Below are 14,788 nucleotides of genomic sequence, written 5' to 3'. Positions count from 1 at the left end.
GGTCAGGTGCCTTGTAGAATGTTCCGTATCTGAATTTGCCTGATTCTTTCTTCAATGCTCAGATTCAGTTAAAAGATTTTGGTAAGAACAGGACATAGATGATGTTGAGTATTTTCCATCATATCGCACCAGGAGAAATGTAATGTAAGTTTGTCCCATTATTGGCCATGATGAGTCGGAATCCACTTGACGGCAGTGGATTTGGTTTTTTTTTTTGGTTTAAGCCTGATCATTTGGCCAGAGTGGCATCGGCCAGACCTCATCCTTGTAAAGGTATGCTTTTCTGTTTTTAACTAATAAATAATTTGAGGCCATGCAAACATCCTGTTACTCACCAATCTTGTTACTCAGCGGTTTTAGCATTCATTTATTATCGCTGTGTGAATCAGTTACCACACTGGGGGTTGTAAAATGGTGATTTTTCTAATCTATCTTTCTATAGCTATCAGCTGGTATTCTTCTGTAGAGGAGATCTTTTTCTTATCCTTCCTCTCTACTGTTTACTTTTAAAAATATCACTTTGTTAATCCTAATCTAAAATGTTAGATTGTCCTTGATGTGTTAAAATTTATTGCTGTAGTTATTGATGCTATGTTTTTCCAGTCTAGATTGTTCCATCTGGTTTGTCCTCTGCTTTAAGGCCATGAGGCTGAATGGAGAAGTGGAAGGGGTTCTGGATTAATAATCAGGAGACTGGGATTCAGTGCAGCTTTGCTTCCTGTGGATGACTTTGAGCAAGTCCTTTAACCTCTCTGGGCCTGTAATTTTCATCTTACAATCAGAGGGACTGGCTTTTAAATTGGAACACTTCCAGAGATGTTTTGCTTTAAAACGTGTTCAAATATACTTACCTAGATTTACTCTTAAAATCCCAGCATGTAATTGCAGCCTTAACATAATATCCAGGAGTCCTGGTGGCCCAGTGGTTAAGCACTGGGCTGCTAACCAGAAGGTCAGGGGTTCGAACTCACCAGCCACTCTGTGGAAGGAAGATATGGCAGTTTGCTCCTATAAAGATCGCAGCCTGGGAAATCCTATGGGGCAGTTCTACACTGTCCTGTGGGGTCGTTATGAGTCAGAATCAACTCGACCGCAATGGGTTTGACATTATGGGTTAACATAGTACCAGCCCTCCTCCTTCTCTCCCCCTCCCCACCAAAAAAAAAAATCAGTAAAGGAAAATCCTTTCTCTTCTGAAGTCCTAATTTCTCTCACTCTTAGGTAAGCTGAACAAATAATGCCATACCCATTGTAGAATTGTCTGTGAAAAATAAGTTTGTAAACTCAGAAAGGACTTTCTACTTTACCATGCAAATTTACTAGACCTAAATAGCTTCTATACTATCCTGTTAGCCCAGGCTTATGCTTATTCAAAGTCCTGGCAAGAAAGGGCCTTGGAGAGCATCTAGTTCACGCTTTATATTTTTAAGATCTTTTTTGAGGGTATTTATTGAGAATTGATCACATGGCAGGCATTATGCCACGCGCTATTTCACACATGACCTCCTTTAATGCTCACAGCTACTTTATGAAATAGGCACTGTCATTATCATCCCCATTTTACAGACAAGGTGACTGAGGCTTGGAGAAGTTAGGAATGCCTCACCAAGGTCAGCCATCCAGAAACTGAGCAGGCAGGCCCCAGAGCCTGAAGACTGTAGTCAGGGAGCTGCTGAGGACTGTAACCCTGCTTGCCTGCCATGCTGTCTGGAGCCTGGGTCCTCTCTCCTCAGAACTGCACTATCTGGAGGCCCTGCCCCTTCCCACAAAACAGATCCACTTTCTTCAGAAGACAGCCAAACCTTCCCCTTTCATATGTTGTGCAAAATCTCTGGGGTTATCAGCCTTATACAAAGAGAATGAGGCTAGCCCCATTCTGGTCATGATGGTCAAGGGGTCTGGAGCTCTTCAGAGCTCTGACTTAGGTGGAGGAGAGTCTGGAAATAATAAAAGTATCTATTGCATAAGTTATCTGGAGTGTTTAATTAAATGTTGTTAGGTGCCATCGAGTCGACTCCAACTCACGGCAACCTTATGTCTAACAGAACATAATGTTGCCTGGTCTTGCAGCATCTTCATGCTGACTGGTATGTGTGAATCCCTTGCTGCAGCCCCTGTGTATTTTGAATGCCTTACAACCAAGGGGGCTCATCTTCCAGCACAATAATAGGCAATATTCTGTAGTTATCTATAGGTCTTCACTGGCTAATTTTGGGAAGGAAATCACCAGGTCTTTCTTCCTAGTCTGTCTTAGTCTAGAAGCTCCACTGAAACCTGTCCACCATGGGTGATCCTTCTGGTATTTGAAATACCAGTAGCATAGCTTCCAGCATCATAGCAACATGCAAGTCACCACAGTCCTGCAAACTGACAGATGGGTGGTGGGTTTAATAATTTTCCTCATATATTTAGGATAGTCACGAACACCCAATACATGATGACTGTTATTACCATTCATGTTGAAAAGCTTGATTAATATAGTATGGCTCCAAAGAATTTGCCTGGCTGCATCTAGACAGGGACCAGGTGTTAATAGAAGCTCAGTCATTGTTGGTACATGGCATTATCTCCTCTGCTACGTATCTGTTATTTTAAAATCATCTCTACAATAAATAGCTTATCTCATCAAAAGTGAAGATGAAGATGGAGCTTAGAAGCTGATACTAGAATTTTTTTGTTTGTTTACTTTTTATATGAGAAGCAGCAAAATCCCTAAAAGACCCAGCTCAGCTGCCCAGCCACCTCCATGCGAATGATGGGTAGGCTGACAGACAAGGAAGAAGCATCTTTGTCTCTTTCCCATCTTTTCTTAATTTCTGCCCAGAACAGCAACTGGAGTTAATTTTCCCTAAAGAAAGACAAATGCGTCTGTAAATCACCCTCCTCAGGCATGAAAAAAATCTACTTCAAAAAGAGAAATAAGCTGCGTTTAATTCACATAATTAACTTTCTTTATAAGCGTTATCCTTTCTAAGCCAGTAACTATTAGTGAGATTGCTCTTGTTCTCAAGGTACAGTCACACTTCAGAACCCTCTCCAGTGTACTGGGCCCCAGCTAGAGTTAAAGCAAAACAGCCGTCACTGGGAGGCAGGGAGGTGGCAGGCAGAAGCAGGACTGCCCATGTTGTCCGAGCATATGGCTTTCTGTCCTTCTCCAGGGAAAGATTCCATGTTCATGGGTGGCTGTAGTAGTGGATGAGAGCTTTTCCAAAATGGCAGGATGTACAGTTAAAACTGGGCACCTCTTTTGGGCCAGCAGAGTGGGGCATACGCTCTTGACAACAATTCTACAACCGCGGTTAAGTTGAAGGCCGAATAAATGCAAAATTTTGAAGCTATTTAAAAATTAGCGAGCTTCATGGGATACTTTATCTTCATCGTAATGGGTGAAGTCCTGCTGGGAGCACGGTGTCTGACAACCTTTACTGAAATCATCATGGTCCAGTTTTGGGTGGCAGGCTCCTATTATGCCAGAGTCATGCTTGTTTAATTTGTTTCATACACTACTAACCGAGTTTAATGACTGTTAGTAACTTTGTGCAAGGCTGTTCAGAGTTAAAACCAAGAACACAATGATATTTCTCTCCACCATCTTTTTATCTCTCTTTCCTGGCCCTTCTTTCAGTGCGCTGTGTTCTGGACCCTGGGGACCCTTCTTTCTACTCCCTTAGTTTCCAGGACCATCCTATGCCCTACCTCCCACCCAGCCTTCCTCTCCTTGGATGTATTGTGCTCAAGCACTATTTCTTCATGCTTCTGCCATCCCTATCATGATTTTTCTGTTTCTTACACCCATACTGACTTGTTAGCAGCTCACTGTCTGTTAGAAGGGATCTGGTAAATTAAACTACGTGTGGGTTACTCCTGACACATTTGTATTTGAACGGAGGACAGATTCTAACCCACACAAAGATACTTGTAGTATGGGAATATCAAGCACTGACTTGCAAGTAAAGAGGTGACACGGAAGGTGGGGTGGGAGAACCATGCTAGCCGTTGGTTATAATCATCTTATGTAGGCCTTTGTCATTATCCTGTTATCCCAGGCTTATGCTTATTAAATTTACTGACAAGAAGGGGGCTTTGGAGAGCATCTAGTTCCCCTGTTGCTTTTTTAAGATCTGAGGATATTTATTGAGAATTGATCATATGGCAGGCATTATGTCAAGCGCTGTTTCATGCATGACCTCCTTTAATGCTCACAGCTACTTTATAAAATAAACCCAAAAACCCATTGCTGTTGAGTCAATTCCGACTTATAGCAACCCTATAGGACAGAGTAGAACTGCCCCATAGGGTTTCCAAGGAGCGCCTGGTAGATTTGAACTGCTGACCTTTTTTTTTTTTCGGTTAGCAGCTGTAGCATTTAACCACTATGCCACCAGGGTTTCCACTTTATGAAATAGGCATTGTTATTATCATCCCATTTTACAGGCAAGGTGACTGAGGCTTAGAGAAGTTAGGAACACGTTACCAGGGTTACCCGGCCAGAAAGTTGAGGTGCTGGGATTGGAACCTGAGCAGGCCGATTCCAGAGCCTGAAGACTGCAGTCAGGGATCTGCTGAGGACTGTAACCCTGCTTGCCTGCCCTGCTGTCCTGGAGCCTGGGTGCTCTCTCCTCAGAACTGCACTATCTCAAGGATCTGCCCCTTCCCACCAAACAGATCCACTTTCTGTAGAAGAGAGCCAAACCTTCCCCCTTCATAAGTTGTATAAAATCTTTAGGGTTATCAGCCTCATACGAACAGAAAAGAAGTCCCCTAGCTTCTTGAATGTTTCTGTCTTTCTGGCCAAGACTTAGTTTTAATCATAAAGTGTGGCTTTGATCATAAAGTTTTATAGAGTAAATGGAAGCTTCAAGTGATAATAAAGATGAAGTCCTTGTTTCTCAAAGCTTGGAATTTGCAGGATTTTACTAGATAACACTCGAGATGTTTTAACTCCTGAGCCCATGACAAATGCCCGTTCATCTGCACTTTGCCAATATTTTCTTTTAGACCTGCAACCTATTTGTGGCTATTCGATGAGTTTAATATTGGAAAAATCAAGGTTTAAGATGCAACCTGAAGAATTTAGCAGGGGCGTATGGAAATGTTTTGTAAGTTGGGCTTCAGGCTTTTGGAGAGCATACCCAAATCAAATCAACACATATTCATGGACTCTTCAGTTGCATGGAAAAGGATATGAGTAAATCAGAAGTCATTATAACCTTTGACTGAAGTGAACTACCATGCTGAACCAAGCAGCATGAAGAAATAAATGGTACCTGATTAGATGTATAGACTGGGGACAGGAAACACTAAGTTCAATCTATTATGCTGATTAAATCTCCTGAATTCTATCTACAGTGAGCAAACAAAGGACTGGGTTTGTTAACTGTGGCCCAGTGTGTTCATAGTATTTATTTAAAAGTCAAATTAACTGGATCTCCATTTTAAACAAAAGGGTTTATTCACCTGGTTGAGTCACCTGGCTTCCAGCTGGGTTTCTTCAGAATTGGGGCTGGGGGTGGGAAGGAGTGCATCTTTTTCACTCATGCCCATCACTGATGGATTCTTTTTTTTTTTTTTAAGAAGTGTCTCCTCAATACAAAATAGCAGTATATCAATTGGAAGGCAACATGTATCTTTGTATAATTTTATATGACTAAAAGTTGGCAACAGATCAAAACGTTTTCTCTCTATTTCTATCCCAGTAGATTGTGCAAGTTTCTTTTCAAGCTCAGAGTCAAGAGAAAAAGACATTTTGATAAAGACATATTCTTGTTAGAAGCCATTTTTCTTTTTAATTGCAACAGTGTGGTCTTGAAAGTAGATGACGCACGGTCTAGAAATGTCTAGAAGTTGTGGAGATTACCACAACACTGAAGTTTCAGCTTTCCTCATTCATTATTTTTCTAGACTGGCCATTTTAAGGCCACACCTCTTCTCTCCTCAGAGAAAATAATGATGCTGAGTGAAGTGAGATTCCACCCAAGGCTAGATGAAGTCAAGAGGTTGCCCTAGCCTCATCTTTTCCTCTTGGTTGTTGCCTCTCGTGTGACTCCATTAAGCTTAGGGCTTTCACTGCGTTTATTTTTTGGGTTATTTCGCTTGGGTTTTCAATGTGTATGAGGTCCCTGGGTGACAGAAGCAGTTGGCCCTCAACTACTAACAGAAAGGTTGGTGAGTTCAAACCCACCTAGCAGCACTGTGAAAGAAAAGCTTGGCAATCTGCTTCCATAAAGATTACAGGCAAGAAAACCCTATGGCGTGGTTCTACTCTGTAACACATGGGTCACCATGAATCAGAATTGACTCAATGGCAATGGGCTTTCAATATGTGTATAAAATTCTCTTCAAGGCATATCTCCTTGTTCCTTCTACTCCTCCCCCAGGAATAGAGGTGGCTGCACCATAGTCTGCGCCTGGAGACTCAGGATTTCATCCCATGGGGGGAACTGGAGAACAAGGCACTGGTGTGACTCTCTTCGCAAGGGCAGCCCACTTCAGTTCCTTCTGTTCAGTTCCTTCTATGGACATGGAGGTATCCTCACTAGCCTAGAAGTGAATTCATCAAAGAGGCCCTCATTCCAGCCCGAGTGCCTGGGGGAGTGAGCACAGAGCAGGGAAAAGGGCTCAGAATGACCTTGATCCTCAACATGCCATTGCTGAGGCTGACAGCTCCCCCTTTTCCAGTTGCCAGGCAGACTTTAGGGACTAGGGATGTCCATGGTGAAACTGTGTGTGGAGGTTCAGGGGGAGAGGTCTCACTTCAAAGGACGGTACTCATTATCACAGAAAAAGTTCCGAAGGTTTTGCTGTAAAGTGCATACCATGAAGCCAGGTGGAAGAATGAGTATAGCTGCATCTATTTTCTTCATCTTTTTTCTACTAAACCTCAGTAAGAAATGCAGCCGACCGAGAGTAGCTTAAACAATAGTAACTACTAACATATGTGAAATTTCTGGAAGAGGACACTGTCTCCATTATAGCATTATTCTCTGACACTATTAGTTTTCCTCCTGGAGGAGCTGACTGAAGCTCGATTTTTAGATCTGGAATCTTTTTTCCTCCCTTAAAAGTTAACAGGGTGGCCGGGGTACAGTAAGTCGGCTACAAATGTTGTCGAAACATGTAAGAAGAGAGAGAGTCAGACGGAATACACAATTACAAGTTTAAGTCCAATATCATTGTGCTTTCACACATCTGGATAATTAACCAAGGATTACATTCTCTCTAGACTATTTTTACAAGTACAATATACTCCTAACATGATTTCCATTAGGCTATTCCAAACATCATTTAAGAACTCAGAGAGATTGCAGACCAAGATTCAAGACTACTACTCAACTGTGATGTTGAGACCTTTTTCCCTCATGGGGGAAATAAAAGACTGAGAGCTGAATTCTGAGATCCTTCTGATGTAAGAGAAAGAAGGGAGGTTTATTGCTTCTGTAAGCTCCAGCAAGTAAGCGCGTAGACAAATGCACCCCGAAATCTCTGGTTCTTTTTGTCAGAGGTGAGCTCCAAATACACCCACCATGAGAAAAATTAACCAAAAACAGAACAGTGTTGGAAATTGGAGCTAGGTGTTTCTTTAAATATTAGAAAGGAATAATAAGAGCAGACTAAAACCCTGATGGGTTGATGGCTACTCTGGTTTGAATGTGTGTTAGATAAATACGTTTATTTGGCTGAGCTCCTCATTTGAAAGTCACTGCCAAATTCTAAAATAATTGTGTTCAGATAGTTTCTGGTTGCATTTTTGCCCTTTCCTTTTATAGTTGCTTTGATGCTGCGCTGGGCTCTTTATGAGGCCAGAGTGTGATGTTAGAAGGTTGGTGTTAATTCACAGACCTCAGGGGCTTCCTTGGGCAGCTGTGACGCACATTGGTGAACGGCAATGAGAGGTCAGAGAAGCCACAGAAATGATAGTGCTAGTGGTGGTGGTTGCTGCTGCTGTTGTTATGGACAGAACACTGAACAAAAGAAGCATGAATTCGTAACAGTACAGAATCATAACAATAGGCCTGAGGGACCATATCGTCCATTTCTAGTCAGTAAGGCAACCATACCCAAATTCTCCCACCAAAATATGGGTTCTATTCTATTTAGAACATCCAGGAAATGGAGAACGAGGTAAAATAAGAAAATACTTGATTTATTGTCTGGTTGTTTTGTAAAGTGCCTGTGGTGGACAGAGAATCTTTAAATGAAGAAATAAATGATTTGAGAAGAATAAATAAGTCAGATCTTGCAAAAATGAATGATGTCTCAACAAGAAGAGTGAAAATAATTGAAATTTCATTTTAATGTTTTGGTGTTTGTTTTCTGTAAAATAATCCCATAATTGTCTACTGTGTGACAGCCTGAGTCACTCAACCAATGGAATGATTAATGAAGACGGTAGTGAAGGATTTGTCACAGTGACAGAGGGCAAAGAAGTATGTGGTAGTCATTAGAAATAAAAAATGAGGCAAACATCATCATTGTTAGGTTAGTGACTGCAGACCAAACTTTGCAGAATCTGGCTTTGGACGTGATTATAGAACTACCCATTTCGCTGTACTGTTTTTCACGAGTGGTCAGCTTAGCCTGGGTGTGGATCAACCCAAGGTTTGGTCCCAGCCTGGAAGGCCAGAGACCCATAGCCTACTCCAGGACCACTGGCCAAGATGTGATTCGATGTGAGACACAGGAGTGTGGAGGCAGCCAAACCTGAGATCAAATTCCAGCTCGCATGTTACTGAAACACATAGAACCTTGTTTTCACCATTGCAAAAATTAGGAAAGCCATGTTTACCTTAAATTGGCTCTTGTGAGAAGTAAAGTAGGTGAAATAGCCTTGTTCATGGTAGATGCTCAAAAAATTGAGTGGATGTTCCTTCTTCCAACGCTGCCTGCATATCTCTCAGATACATAAGTAGGCCTGAAGGTGGAAAGTGCCATAAAAATGAGGATGTTTTAGCATATATTTGTCATTACTATCTGTATAGGAATTTAAAGTACATGTCCTTCCATCTCAGAAGGGACCAAGGAAGGTGTTTTATTACCAGGTCTTATAATAGGTAAGTTGAGTGATACCATTACTGGAAGATACACTTTTTAGCATTTTGTACCAATTTGCAATAGAGAAAAAATGTTTAAAAGTAATGACAGACAAATCATTCAATTTATCAATTGTTTTTGTGTACCTGCTATGTACTAAACAATGTACACATTATGAGGATAGTAATTCATGAAAGGGTAAACTTTGCTTTATCATATTTGAGTCAAGATTTCCAGAAGAAATTGTGGGCTTAACGGGGGCAAGTTTCGTGCTTTATTCGTTTTTGTGTCTCCCAAAGTATCTAGTATCTAGCATAATGCCTTTACCCAATAACCATCATCGAATGAAGACTAGATAATACATCTTTAATGGTAAAATGATTACTCAAATAAATGTGCTTTTTTGTTGTCATCTTACAGAAATTATATTTGATAAATGTTCACTTCTTGTCCCTACCAACAGGATATAGCATAGTTATGTAACAACCCAAATTTCAGCTATATAAACACATCTTTATATTACACTCAGCAGCTAACTGGAAGGTTGGTAGTTCGAACCCACCCAGCCATTCCAAGGGAGAAGGATCTGGCAATCTGTCCCCATAAAGATTACAACCAAGGATCCCCTATAGGGTGGTTATCCTCTGTCACATGGGGTCACAATGAGTCAGAATCAACTCCCCAGTTTGGGAACCGCCAAGTCAGTTATGACTCAAAGTGACCCTATGTACAACAGAAGCAAACACTGCCCAGTTCTGAACAATCGTTGCTATGTTTGAGCCCATCGTTGCAACCACTGTGTCAATCCATCTCATTAAGGGTCTTCCTCTTTTTTCAGAAGGCTAAAATGTGCTCGTGAGTATGAATACATGAATTGCTTTAATGCAATACTGTTACTAAATAATTATTCTACAAGAGGGTTGCATCAATGATAGAATATGGCATAAATTACAAAAATTACATTCTTTATCTGAATTTGGAAGGAGAGTAGGTTTTAAAGTCAGACTAGGACTGAATTCTGGCTCTACTACTTAACCTTTCCAAGCCCCAACATCCCCATCTTGAAATGAGAATTATGGTATCTCCAACATATGACTATAGAATGGATTTTTTTAAATAGGAACTCTTGGGAGTTCTCAGGCTTTGAACTGCAGAGCCCTGGAGAGCCTTGGAGATATTGTGAGGGGTCTGCATAGCCATGTGTGCCCAGACAGTACTTTAGTCTATTTTGAACAGATACGCATTGCTATTTTTCAAATGCATGTAGATTCATTTATTCAACAACTTTGTTGAACACTAAAAAGTAAACAGCGTTCGGTGCAGGGGATACAGTAATAAACAGAATAGACAAATATCCTTATGCTCACACATCTCACTTTCTGGTGTGGGTGGGAGAACAACAATACACACAATAAATACATAGAATATATAGTTTATTGGAGAGTGAAAAGGATTAAGAGGAAAAAGAAAGAAGAGAAAGGGAAATATAAAATATCAAAGGAGGAGTATTAAAATTTTGCATAGGGCAATCCTCAGAAGGCTTCACTTAACGAAGTGAGGGAGATAGCCATATGGACATATGGGGAGGAACATTCCAGGCTAAGGGAACTGCTAATACAAAGTCCCTGGTGAGCATGTACCCAATATATTCAAGGAACAGTAAGCAGCCTAGTGGGATTGGAGTGGAATGAGCAAGGAGGCAGAAGGAAATAAGGTTGGTGACTGGACCAGATCATGTCAGACTTTGAGTCCAAGAAAGCTTTTTGATTTTACTCTTGAGTAAGATGGAAATTTTCTGAGCAGAGGAGTGACATGTGCTGACCTCTTTTTTAACAGGATCACTGTCTTGAAAATAGACTGCAGGGGGCCAAGGACAAAAACAAGGGACCGATTAGAAGGCTAGTACAGTACTCCAGGGAAGAGATGATGGTGACCTGGACCAGGAAGATGAAGTGAGGGGTGTAAGAACATAATGAATTCTAGACATATTTTAATAGAATAGGTAGAGCTGGGGTCCCTAGGTGGCACAAATGGTTAAGTGTTTGACTACTAGCTGAAAGGATGGTGGTTCAAATCCACCCAGAGGTCTTAGAAGACAGGCCTGGTAACTTATTCTAAAATGGTCAGAGCCTTGAAAACCCTATAGAGCAGTTTTACTCTGCACACATGGGGTCGCCATGAGGCAGAATTGACTCAAAGGCAACTAGCAACAACAAGCAGAGCTGAGAAGATTGGCTGATAGATTTTTGTGGAATGTGAGAGAAAGAGCAATGTAAAGAATGGTACCAAGATGCTTGGCCTAAACAACCAGAAGAACAGTGTTGGCTTTTAATGGACATGGAGGCTGCAGCAGGGCCTGGAGGTTGGGAGCTTTGTTTTGAACATAGGAGGTTTAATAGTAGACATCCGTGGACATGTCCATTGATGGAAGAATGTAAAGTTATTCAAAAATATATTTTTGAATATGTAGTAACCGCCCCCCACCCCACTGGATTTTAGCATATCCTAAAAGTCTAACTGTTATCACATTTGTTGGGGGCAAACAGTCTCCAGAAACTATCCTGACCTTGAAATAGGACTTTCTGCTGGAAATGGTTTAGAAACACTGAAATAAAGGGACAATTTTAGTAGCCAGTGAATATTATTTTCCTTTCCTCTTCTATTACCTTAAAAAAAAAAAATACATGTTAATTTCCAATTTTGCGTCATTATATAGATTTAGAAATTGTGTTTTAGAGCTTGAGAATTTTTTCCTTTAATAAAGCTTTTAATGGAACTTTCTGGTAAGAAAATCTCAGTAAGTGGCAGAATTGTGTTCTCCGGTTCATGTGACTTTATTTTGGAAGGAAATGAGAATGTTCACTTATTATTTTTTGTGCATCTATTCTGCAATTTGCATGTCGCTCAGTGTTATTTGGGACCACAAGAGAAGTGAGACAGCGCTCTTTGCTTTTGTGGAATTAACAATGTGAGGTTAAGATTGTGTACCTCATATGGCTATATTGCAGCTTCGTTATTATTTTAATTACATTAGGTGCATATCATTTGACTGGTATCATTTTGTGACTGTCCATTTTAATGTCTACCCTTCTCAGTCTTATGCAGGGAAATACGTGCCTGCCATTGCACACTATATTCATACCCTCAACCCCACGGCAGAGTTGAAGATCAATTTGAAAGGAATTGCTATTGGAGATGCATATTCTGATCCTGAATCAGTAGGTGTCTCCTTTTTCTATGTTGTGTCTTAAGGAGATTAAATCCCCTTTAATCAGACAGAAGGAGCCTCACTCGATAAAGGGAGACGCCATTGCTTGACTGACTTTCTAATAACTTGAAACTTCTAATTTTTACCAAATGTTTTAAGGCGTCAACTTACTGTGTCAGCCTTGGTTAGCTGTAGGCGCCAGTGTGTGTGTGCGTGTGTGTGTGTGTGTGTGTGTGTAATTGCCTTGCTTGGCTAATCCCAGCACAAGATTTACAACAAAAAGGGCTATTGCACCAAACAAATGGGCTTCCCTAACTTTTTCCTTTCTTTCTTTGTGGCCTTTGCATTTGTCTCTTTTCTTTTCAGATTATAATGGGTTATGCAGCATTCCTGTACCAAATTGGCTTGTTGGATGAAGGGCAGCGAAAGTACTTCCAGAACCAGTGTGATGAGTGTGTAAAGCACATCAAGGAAGGGAACTGGACAAAGGCCTTTGAAGTAAGTTCTGGGGCTCTGTGTTGCCCTTGAGCAATTAAAACCATGTGAGCAGAGAAGGGGTCAATAGAAGCACCATGCTGCTCCTGCTTTTTTTTTTTTTTTTTTTTTGATCAGAGAAGGTATCTGCTAGGCTGTTGATGAGGGGGCCAGATGAGTGGGATCCTAATGAAGAAAAGGACTGTCCGTGTTTCTTTAAATTTTCTTCGGCTGTATTTTAACCTGAGATCGCTTTGGAGTGTTTATATAACTCTGTCTTTCATGAACTGTTTTGATTTCTTCAACTTCTTTGTAGGCCCTAAAGGCATAACCAATCATATGGAAATCCGAAGAAGAAAGGCAACCTAGGAGGTGGATGCATATGCCTCCACATGTGTTCTAAGCCCTTCAGAGGGTGATAGCCACAGACAGGGCCTCAGCTGCAGAAATGACCACAGTGTATAACACACGTCACATGTTCCTGTGTGTCAGCAACAAACATTACAAAGTGCAGTAATTGGAAATTTTTACAAAGAGCCATTGGTATTTGGAATATTACAACACTGCTCCCTTAAATCAAATTGGAGGATCAAACAATATGGTTATATTCTTCTCCCTTTTTTTTGTTTATTTGAAATGTAAGAATATACTAAATATTAGGATATAAGATGTTACGTTTCTTTGGCCAGTGCAGACCAAGGTCATGTAAACAATCTTCCTTGAGGGTTTTTGCCATGTTTACTGTAGAGTCATTATATATGACACATTAGTAAATGAGGCGAGGACTGAATTTTGAGGATATTAATCTTGTTATTGGAAGCACATCCTATAACAATACACCAAATGCCATTTTTGTTGTTCAAAGCTGAAGCCTGATGTTAACAGTCTTCTAGGCACTGGAGATCAGCTGGTTCAGATCAAACCAGGAGACATACAAACTTAGGGAGCAAGGAGGTAGCATAAAGTTATGCTCCATTTTATAAGTACAGTGCCAGGGCACTTCCTGAAGTCCCCCTCAGGCAGTGACTACGCTTGCTGGGAATTCTCATAGCAGCAGGCTATACAACTGGAGCAAGCGTGGCAAGTTCCAAGCCATTGGGTGGTAACAGCTCTCCTTTCTCTGTGTTGGGATCCCAAATGTAGCTACGCGGTATTGATTTAGGTGTTCTTGTGCAATTGCAGATGTGAAGGATGAAGGATCTTATCAGGGGCCTGTAGGATCATGCTTCAACTTGCAATGACAATATTTTCAAGACTAGCTTTAGGTTATTTGCTGTGGTAGGGAAAGAGGGTAAAAAAGAGTGAACTTTATTTGGAACTAATATCATATTTTATGTGGCATGAGACCAATCTGCAAGCGGGGCATTTGATATGTTTTTAAAGAAGCATACAGGGATTAAGCAACGTCAAGAGCAAGAACATTTGATAGGCCCGAAGGGATAACGAAAGCAGAAAAATGCCTGTGGTATATGAAGCAGCAGCCTTCGCCTCTGCAGGATTAGTAAAACTGTCGAATGTTCAGGTATTTTCTGTATTCAGAGATAGAATGAGAAGGTGGCCCATGAGGTTAAATACAGCCAAGTCAGATTCATAAAAACAAACAAAACACAACAATCATCAAAATTAAAAAAAACCTTTGAATGTATTGAATATCTTTGTAGCCAGTGGGCCCATATCTTGAGTGATGGAATTAAATGTTAAGAACTTTGCTTTGTCAAGAGAAATAGACAAATGATATCAGGAACGTAAGCAAATCGTGGTGAAATGTGTTTCAGTGTCTGTAGTGGAACACTCCAAGAAATCCTGAAACCCAGGAGAACACAAATGTCAAAATTCCAAGCCCAAGTAATAATGCCTGTTTGGTTCTCTGATTCCTTAAAATGAATTGGTTAATCATTTAGTTAATCACAGAGCAGTCGCTCAGAGCTGGAGGGGATTAGAGATCATCTCCTACCCCGTCTTCTGTCCCCCAGGGCACGCGCGCACACACACCCACACACACCCACACACACACACACACGCACATTTTACTGATAAGGAAGCTGAGACCTGATAAATGGCCAAAGGCCACACGAA

General features: G+C 40.9%; 1 protein-coding gene across 2 annotated transcripts in view; it reads left to right on the top strand.

Annotated features, from left to right (window-relative positions):
* Positions 1 to 14,788, top strand: part of CPVL (carboxypeptidase vitellogenic like) — a 142,122-nt gene that overhangs the window by 70,893 nt on the left and 56,441 nt on the right. For both annotated transcript variants that reach the window (XM_049893582.1, XM_049893583.1), the window contains exons 8-9: positions 12,126 to 12,248; positions 12,605 to 12,736. In XM_049893582.1, the coding sequence (XP_049749539.1) occupies positions 12,126 to 12,248; positions 12,605 to 12,736 (255 nt within the window). The remainder of the gene's footprint in view (positions 1 to 12,125; positions 12,249 to 12,604; positions 12,737 to 14,788) is intronic.

The sequence above is a fragment of the Elephas maximus genome, chromosome 8 (genome assembly GCF_024166365.1).
Source record: "Elephas maximus indicus isolate mEleMax1 chromosome 8, mEleMax1 primary haplotype, whole genome shotgun sequence".
In the NCBI taxonomy this organism is placed as follows: domain Eukaryota; kingdom Metazoa; phylum Chordata; class Mammalia; order Proboscidea; family Elephantidae; genus Elephas; species Elephas maximus.
The sequence above is the reverse complement of the archived record's forward strand: the minus strand, read 5'-3'. Positions and strand labels throughout refer to the sequence as shown.